General features: G+C 46.7%; 1 protein-coding gene across 1 annotated transcript; it reads right to left on the bottom strand.

The window, feature by feature from the left end:
- Positions 1 to 5399: 5399 nt before the first annotated feature.
- LOC123428583 (dolichyl-diphosphooligosaccharide--protein glycosyltransferase subunit 1B) lies at positions 5400 to 9430 on the bottom strand. Its single transcript, XM_045112807.1, has 8 exons — positions 9232 to 9430; positions 8591 to 8635; positions 7851 to 8488; positions 6845 to 6992; positions 6537 to 6716; positions 6069 to 6137; positions 5821 to 5910; positions 5400 to 5740 (listed from the first exon to the last, which is right to left on the bottom strand). The coding sequence occupies exons 1-8, from the start codon at positions 9370 to 9372 to the stop codon at positions 5606 to 5608; spliced, it is 1446 nt and encodes a 481-aa protein (XP_044968742.1). The 5' UTR covers positions 9373 to 9430; the 3' UTR covers positions 5400 to 5605.
- Between the last annotated feature and the right edge of the window lie 350 nt (positions 9431 to 9780).

Raw genomic sequence — 9780 nt, 5'->3', positions numbered from 1 at the left:
GCGAGGATCGGGTCTTCGCATCCTTAGCGGCGCACTACATTGGTGCCCACGTGTAGTGCAAAATGAGCAAGAGTCTTTGCATTTGACTCGACTAGTGCGAAGGGTAAGAAAGCTAGCCGAGCGTAGGAGGATTTGCTTAGGTAGCTGGAACGTATGGTCTCTGACGGGTAAGCTTCGGGAGGTAGTTGATACAGCGGTGAGGAGAGGATTTGCTTTGCTTTGTGTGTGTGTGTGTGTGTGTGTGTGTGTGTGTTGGGGTGGGGATGGGGGTGGGAACCAACCCAACATCACTTGTCATTTTTTTTCTTAAAACAAATTTCTTCTTCTTCTTTTATGTCTTAAAACAAAATATTCTTTCATTCGTTTGCATTCGCCGTTCATCTCTTCAACGACCACTCATCAACTCACTCCTTTTTTCAAACATTATGTCATGATGTGGTGCAGTCATCTTTTCTTTGTCGCCCATTAGAGCATCGGTTGTGTTCAGTGTTGCATTGGTTGCTTCTTCTAGCATTTTTCACAAAGGGGTAGAGGCTTTGTGCTTCTTGTATTTGTTTTTTTGCTAGATTTGGTGTCGCTGCATCCTTTACCAGTAAGGAGGCAGGCACTAATAAACTCTGTCTATGTTGTCTCAACATAGCTAGTCCCAAGCCCGGGTAAGGACGAGGGTTGGGATAGGCTTGGCGAGCCAACGTAAAAAAGGCAGCCACTCTTATGGAGATGAAACCCAAAAGATTTTCGTTCGGACGTAACCCTCTCAGCGACGCGCTACATCGGAACCCGGGTGTGGTGTCAAATGGGCAAGGGATGGGTCGTCACCACCCAGGTGGTGTGTCGTATCGTGATCTGGATATGGTGGCAAGTGAGCGAGGATCGGGTCTTCGCATCCTTAGCGGCGCGCTACATTGGTGCCCAGGTGTAGTGCAAAATGAGCAAGGGTCTTCGCATTTGACTCGACTAGTGCGAAGGGTAAGAAAGCTAGCCGAGCGTAGGAGGATTTGCTTAGGTAGCTGGAACGTATGGTCTCTGACAGGTAAGCTTTGGGAGGTAGTTGATACAGCGGTGAGGAGAGGTGTTGATATCCTTTGCGTCCAAGACACCATATGGAGGGGGCGGAAGGCGAAGGAGGTGGAGGGTACTGGCTTCAAGCTGTGGTACACGGGGACGGTTGCAAACAGAAATGGAGTAGGCATCTTGATCGGCAAGAGCCTCAAGAATGGAGTGGTAGACGTCAAGAGACGTGGGGACCGTATTATCCTGGTCAAGTTGGTAGTTAGGGACTTAGTTTTCAACGTTATCAGTGTGTATGCCCCGCAAGTAGGCCACAATGAGAACACGAAGAGGGAGTTCTAGGAAGGCCTAAAGTACATGGTTAGGAGTGTACCGATTGACGAGAGAATCCTCATAAGAGGAGACCTTAATGGCCACGTGGGCACATCTAACACAGGTTTTGAAGGAGTGCATGGGGTATTTGGCTATGGCATCAAAAATCAAGAAGGAGAAGATTGTCTTAAGCTTTGCGCTAGCCTACGACATGATCATAGCTACATCTAGTGACTTACAGTAGTAGTCAACACTCTAGCCAGATTGATTTCATCCTCTCAAGAAGAGAAGACAAGTGTGCGTGCCTAGACTATAAGGTGATACCATGAGAGAGTGTTGTCCCTCAGCATAATCTTGTGGTTGCTGACTTCCGCTTTCGGACTCGTGTCCAGCGGGACAAGCATGCCAAAGTCGTTAGAACGAAGTGGTGGAAACTCAAGGGGGGCGTAGCTCAGGCTTTCAAGGACAGGATCATTAAGGAGGGCCCTTGGAAGGAAGGAGGTGATGCAGACAACATGTGGATGAAGATGACAACTTTCATTCGTAAGGTGGTCTCAGTGGATTTTGGAGTGTCCAAGGGTAATAGAAGAGAAGCTAAAGATACTTGGTGGTGGAACGATGGTGTCCAAAAGGCAATCAAGGAGAAGAAAGATTGATTCACACGCCTATATCTCGACAGGAGTGCAGACAACATAGAGAAGTACAAGATGGCAAAAAAGACCACAAAGCGAGCTGTGAGTGAAGCAAGGGGTCGAGCGTATGAGGATCTCTACCAGCGGTTAGACACGAAGGGAGGCGGAAGGGGCGTCTATAAGATGGACAAGACCCGAGAGAGGAAGACGAGGGATGTTGACCAAATCAAGTGCGTCAAGGACGGAGCAGATCAACTCTTGTTGAAGAACGATGAGATTAAGCATAGATGACGGGAGTACTTTGACAAGCTGTTCAATGGGGAGAGTGAGAGCTCTACCATTGAAATGGACGACTCCTTTGATGATACTAGCAGGCGTTTTGTGCGGCGAATCCAGGAGTCAAAGGTCAAGGAGGCTTTAAAGAGTATGGAAGGAGGCAAGTCGATGGGCCCTGATTGTATCCCCATTAAGGTGTGGAGAGGCCTCGGGGACATAATGATAATATGGCTAACCAGACTTCTCAACCTCATTTTCGGGCAAACAAGATTCCGGAAGAATGGAGACGGAGTATATTAGTACCAATCTTCTAGAACAAGGGGGATGTTCAGAGTTGTACTAATTACCGTGGAATTAAACTAATGATCCATACAATGAAGCTATGGGAGAGAATCATTGAGCACCGCTTAAGAAGGATGACAAGCGTGACCAAAAATCAGTTTGGTTTCATGTCTGGGAGGTCGACCATGGAAGCCATTTTCTTGGTATGACAACTTATGAACAGATATAGCGAGCAAAAGAAGGACCGGCATATGGCGTTCATTGATTTGGAGAAGGCCTATGATAAGATACCGTACAATGTTATGTGGTGGACCTTAGAGAAACACAAAGTTCTAGCAAAGTACATTACCCTCATCAAGGACGTGTACGATAATGTTGTGACAAATGTTCGAACAAGTGACAACGACACTGATGACTTCCCGATTAAGATAGGACTACATCAGGGATCAACTTTGAGCCCTTATCTTTTTGCCTTGGTGATGGATGAGTTCACAAGGAATATACAAGGAGATATCCCATGGTGTATGCTCTTTGCGGACGACGTGGTGCTAGTTGATGATAGTCGGACGGGGTCAACAGGAAGTTGGAGTTATGGAGACAAACCTTGGAATCGAAAGGTTTTAGACTTAGTAGGACTAAAACCGAGTACATGAGGTGCGCTTTCAATACTAGTAGGCACGAGGAGGAAGATGTTAGGCTTGATGGGCGAGTGGTACCTCAGAAGGACACCTTTCAATATTTGGGGTCAATGTTGAAGAAGGACGGGGACATCGAGGAAGATGTTAGCCTTGATGGGCGAGTGGTACCTCAGAAGGACACCTTTCAATATTTGGGATCAATGTTGAAGAAGGATGGGGATATCGATGAAGATGTGGACCATCGAATTAAAGCTGGATGGATGAAGTGGCGGCAAGCTTCTGACATTCTCTCTAACAAGGCAGTGCCACAAAAGCTAAAAGGCAAGTTCTATAGGACGACGATTCGACCCGAAATGTTGTATGACACTGAGTGTTGGCCGACTAAAAGGCGACATGTGCAACAATTAGACATGACAAAGATGCGCATGTTGAGATGGATGTGTGGCCACACAAGGAAGGACCGAATCCAGAATGATTATATACGAGATAAAGTTGGGGTGGGGCCGATTGAAGAGAAGCTTGGCTAACATCGTTTGAGATGGTTTGGACATATTCAACGCATGCCTCCAAAAAGTCCCAGTGCAGAACAGGCGGCTAAAGCATGCTGATAATGTCAAAAGAGGTCAGGGTAGACCAAACTTGAAATGAAAAGTGTCCGTAAAGAGAGATCTGAAGGATTGGTGTGCATGGAAGCATTCTATCCATGTGCCAGAACCATGAATTGATCACGAGATCTTATGGGTTTCACCTCTAGCCTACCCCAACTTGTTTGGGACAGATCTTATGGATTTCACCTCTAGCCTACCCCAACTTGTTTGGGACAAAAGGCTTGGTTGTTGTCGTTGTTGCTAGATTTGGTGTCGACCAATGAATTCCAAAAATGTTGGTTTTTTTGGGCATGCATCAGGAATTCAGGATCTGTAAATTCAGGGAAAACATATCCAAGCAGAAAGTTCACATGACCAAATTGGACTAAGGCGCCAGATTAAGTATATTTTTTTATTTTCAAGTTTTATTTGCTGCCTATTTCTTACTACTTTCATTTCATTCATAATCTGACATTGTATTTATCCCAAAGTTAATTCAATCCATCTTGATTCCTCCCATGTTTTTGCTATGCCACAATTACTTAGAGCAACTCTAGCATACCCCGTAAAAGAGGCAAACCCGTAAAAGTCCGGCGAGTATGCGGGTTAGGCCCATTTTTTCGCCAGAACAGAGCCCGCATACTCGCCCGGCCCGTAAATAAATTTGTCGCGCCCCGCAAAACGCACGCCCCGACCACTATATCTACGGTTCCGTGCCGCGTTTGTGGGTCAAAACCCTATCCCCCGTCGTCGTCGAGCCCCCGCGATTCCCCACCCATTCCCCACATTTCTCGCCGTCGGCGACCACCTCCCCCGCCTCCAGCCGCAATGTGGAGCTCCGAACGCGGCTCCGACAGCAGATCCGGCGGCGGAAGCGACCCGGAGCGCAAGCTGCGCGTCCGGTCGGACACCGCGAGGAAGCGCGGGGCCCGGAGGTGGACCAACCGCGGCATTTCGCCGCCGGCGAGCTTCCGCGTCCGGGAGACGGAGGAGTACGACCGTCGGCAGGTCGCCGCGGGCTCCTCCTCTTCCGCGGCCCTTCTCCCTGTGAAGAGGCAGTGGTCGGAGGAGCCGGAGGACGTCGTCGCCGTCAAGGAGGAGCCCGAGGAGCTCGGCCGCCGCGGAGTCGTCGGGCCGGAGGACTTCGTCGCCGACGTGGAAGCGGTTGCGACAACCATTGCCGAGCGCAGCTTGCATGAGGCAGAGCGCCGACGCCACGATGAGGAGATCAAAGACCTCCAGTGGCGGCAGGCGGTCGAAGCCAACATCGCCGCCAAGGCGAAGGACGACGAGTGGCGACGCATCCGCGAGGAACAGAAGACGATGTACATCAACCTCGGCAGCTCCGACGAGGAGGACTGAGCTCATTTTTAAATGCAGTATGTAATCTATGTAGTATGAACTTCCCGCTAAACTATATTTTCAAATTATACAGTTTCATTTACGGTTTCTATTAGCCCGCGCTCATTTTTGACCCGTAAACAAGATCTAAGTGAAACCGCAAATGCATTTTGCGGGTCCAGATTTTGCGGGGTCTGCTAGTTTTGCGGGGTCTGATAGAGTTGCTCTTAGTGCCTAGCTAACGAGTAGAGAAAATATCAACTTCATCAACTAATCAACTTCTTGCTCAAAATCCAATTGAGATTTGCACATGAAAAAGATATATCAAACTGCAGTATACTAATCCAGTATTATAACATGCTCCTGTCACATTCCTACAACAATGCAATCAATTATCATGCTTGCTTCTTCTACAAAACTCCCCAAAGCTAATACAACACCATCGGTTCCATCTTCATGATATTGATATAGTTTGCGACCCCTCACTATCCTGTCGTTCATCCATATGCTACTAGTTATTACTCCTTCAAGAGGCATGTGATTTCGCAATTGAGAGATCCATGTGAAGATAGGCAATGCACGCAGCGAAGAAGAGCAGCGCTGCCGTTATCAGCATCAGCGGCTCCGCCAGCATGAAGATCGGGCTGAACTCATAGTATACCTGCAGTTCACACAACGATAAGACACGGAGCAGCAAGACCAAAGGAACAAGGCTAGCCGCTCAGCAGCTCTGCAAAATACCTGGAATGGAACATTGTGCTCTCCTACTACGTTTTTCTTCTTTATAACCACTGTAGTCCTCCCCACAACATCAAGGTATGAATAGCTAGTCTGCATCAGTGCCATATGTCATCATCAGAAATAAGACTCGAGAAAGGGAAAGCAGTATCAACCGAGAAACAAATTTACTTTGAGGCAGTTTATATACGCAGTAGTATGAGCAAATTCCTTTTTGGGGTGCTGGATGGAAACAAGAGCTGGATGATTACCTCAAGATGTTGGTCGGTCTCAAAAGGAACAACAGCTTGCGGGCTTTTTGATCCCTCAGGAAGCACAACCTGTGACATTACATGATCTAATAAATGAGGCTGCTAGATGTGTAAATAAAAGGAGCTACAACTACATCCGTAGCATACCTACGATCTTTCTTTTTTTTGCGAAATATACCTACAATCTTCTATCCAGTTGATTGTCAAGAATATATTTCCTTTTCGTTATTTTAGCATTTGCAGGTAATTACAAGTTCTAAAAGATCTGAGATTGTAAGGAACATAAATAGTCAGCTCTGAGAAATGATCATACAGAATATGAGAATTACTATGACTGTACAGGCTTGCCGCTTGCTTATGTACACATTCTAAGAGCAGGGCTGCTGCTACAGGATACTAGAATATCATTCTTCTTTACCAGTAATGAGAAAAGATGTTTCATCACAATTGAGCTTTGTGCTGACGTACCTTGATGGTAAGATTATCAACCACGGTATTCAGTAGAGGGGATCCAAATGTAAGGTTGGCAAAGCGTCGACCGTCAGCCGATTCAAACAGGAAATCTTGCAGTGGCATACCATAGCCAATGGTGAAAGTGCAGTGCCACCCACCAAACAATGGATATCTTGGTTCAATTTCTAGTTCTGACTGAAGTAATAAAACCATGTGCCAACATTAGTTCAAGATCAACCATAAAACTAACAGGTATCTTATTTGCCACTAACACTAGCATATGGAATTATTAAAGCTCGCATCTGTGGAGAAACATCCAATACCTTGTATGAATCGCTACGCAGATGGGATGAGGAGATGTTACCAATCTCATCACGATAATAGACTGAATGAACTCGAGGAGGCAACCTTGCAAGAAGATTCTTAAATGATGACGCCCCACTGATAGACTGCCTAGCCTGATACTCAAGCCTAGCAACAAAAATTACAAATGAGTTGCCACAAAGCACTGGACTTGATTGACAAACACGAGATACAGAATGGTTGATTTGTTAAGATACTGAATCCTAGTGTATAAATGCATGCTGTTAGTTCATGTATTTGTCTGGAATAAATTACATAGCCAAAAGTAAAGCTGTATAATGGGAGATAGCGGGCATACACTTTATTTCTCTGCTACCGGACCTATACTATTGAAAGACGTTGACGAATAATCAGAGAGATAATCTGTAATTGATCATGGCAACCGTAGATTAAAAAATCAATGTATTCCACTGATAGACTGCCTAGACTGGTACTCGAGCCTAGCAACAAGAGTTAAAAACAAGTTACTAGAAAGATTTGGACTTATGGACCAACACAAGACACAGAACGATCGAATTGTTAATACAACTTGGAAGAAATAATCCAGATTTCAAATCCATAGTTCATGTATATTGTTAGAGTGGTAGTTCATGTATATTTGCCTAGTGCTGTTTGATTTCAACATGGCAACGGCATACATCAGATAGCCAAAAGTACAGCAGTACAGGAAGATAATACGTTATATATTATTCATCTCACAGCAACCAGACCTATACTGTTGTAAGAAGTTGACAAATAACAGAGATAATTTGTAACTGACGATGGCAATCATAGAGTCTGAAGTATTCCAGTTGCCTCTCTTAATCAAGTGTTCAGGTAATGCGCTAGAGTTTGCTGGAATCATTTCATTCAGGATTTCGACAATGAAAATACTAAAACAGTTCCCATTTTCTGTATGTCAACAATTTTTTACATAACCAGATATTCTGAAGGGATAAAAGGTACAAGACAGGGGCTGCAGCAAACCTTGAAAAGACTCCTTTGTGCTTCGCACCGCCATGCTTCAACTTGTAGTGCTCGGTGACCTGGACGTTTCCCCAGTGAGAAATCTCCACCTTGCGCACAAGCTCCTCGACGACAGCAAACGCATGGTTGTTCTCATAATGCAGAATAATCGGCGAGTAGGCATATGGGAGCTGGCTGCTGTACGCGCCGTATTTCACATCAGGGCCCGAGCGGCTGGTGGGGTCGACCCTGGTGAAGGACTCGACCCTGCTGCTGGGCGTCTTGACGTAGGTGGCCTGCTCCTGGACGTGGTACGGCGATAGGATGACAGCGCTGTCGCGGTAGTAGACGAGCTGGGACTCGGACTGGGTGATCTCAGCGGGGAAGGGCTCGAGGGAGTGCGTGAGGACGTAGAAGACCTCCACCGTGGTCGTCTCGGCGGGTTTTAGTGGGGTGGGGAGGGAGATGGAGTAGAGGCGGGCGCCGTTGGGAGCGGCGGCGGTGGGGTTGGCGGGTGATACCGGGAGCGGTACGTAGGTCTTCTTCTTGCGCTTGCCCTCGGCCCTGGTGGCCTTGACGATGGCGAGGTGCTGGGCCTCGGTAGGCGTGAAGGCGATGAGGACATGTGATGCATCGGCGCCGGTGGCGGCGTTCTGGACCTGGCAGGAGGAGATTGAAGTGTGTGTGTGTGAGTGGAAATCAAGGAAGAAATAGAGAGGCTAGCAGTTGGTGATGGGGTGGGTGGATGTAATGAGGCATACCTTGAGGGTGAGGAAGACCTTGACGATGGGGCCGGTGAGGTCGATCTGCAGGCATGGCATGGAATGGAATAGTATAGCAGTCGTGGTTAGTTGTGACCAAATCATCCTGAATGAAAGAAAGAAAGAAAGATGTGCTATTGCAATATACCAATACCAATACCAGTGACGAAAAAGGTAATCAATCAATCAATCATGAATGAAAGGAAGGAAGAAAGAAAGAATTGGTGTGTTAAACCCTACCCTAGCCTAGCCTGAAGCGAGAAAATCAATCCCTTTCTAGCCCAAGGAAAGGAAGGCATCATCATAAATCAGATATATCCAAGATGGATCTATCTATCTATTTATCTGTATATAATCAGGCTGCCTGCAGAGACATAGTATTATGTATATGATATGAAGTAGTCCTATCCTATCATATCATAGTAGTACAGATTAGCAGCAAGCAGAGATCAGATTCGATCCGATTCGAGTAACAAACTCAACTTGTTGGCAACCAGGCAAAGTTGAGTACTAAACTGGCTGGCTGCTACTGCTACGGAAGATTAGGATTAGGATTCCGACTCAGACTCAGATTCAGATTTTCTGGGTTCAGGCTAGGGTAGGATTTTCAGATTCAGATTTGAGAGAGAGAGCGGACGTACCCTTTTTTCGGCGGAGATGACCCGGATGCCGTCCTCCGGCGCTTGTGCCTGAGAGGAGGAGGAGGCGGCGACGGCGACGGCGACGGCGAGGAAGAGGGGGAGGAGCAGGGCGGTGGTGCGGAGGGACGGCGACATCGCCATCGCCGGCGACCTGAGCAGAGCAGAGCAGAGCAGACTGAGATGAGATGAGATGAGATGAGATCTGATCTCGATCTCTTGTATTCCTTGGTCTCTCTCAGTCTCAGTCTCAGGTCTCAGCCATCCATCGCTGATCCAATGCCCAGATTAATTTACCTTTTTTGTAAAAAAAAAATCTTGTGCAAGAAAGAACGTGTTGCATAATTTTTGTAATGGAGATTGTGTTGTATTTTTTTTTTGCAACAAAAGTATTGTTGCGCAATTTATTATTGCAACACGGGCCTTGTTCCGGATTATCTTTTTTTTGCAACAACGGCCTTGTTGCGGATTTATTTTTTTGCAACAGTGGAAGCGCCTTGCTGTCATCCGTGTCGAGCAAATTGTGTCGCCTTCATCACCCGGTAGCAGTAG

The sequence above is a fragment of the Hordeum vulgare genome, chromosome 2H, assembly GCF_904849725.1.
Source record: "Hordeum vulgare subsp. vulgare chromosome 2H, MorexV3_pseudomolecules_assembly, whole genome shotgun sequence".
Lineage (NCBI taxonomy): Eukaryota > Viridiplantae > Streptophyta > Magnoliopsida > Poales > Poaceae > Hordeum > Hordeum vulgare.
The sequence above is the reverse complement of the archived record's forward strand: the minus strand, read 5'-3'. Positions and strand labels throughout refer to the sequence as shown.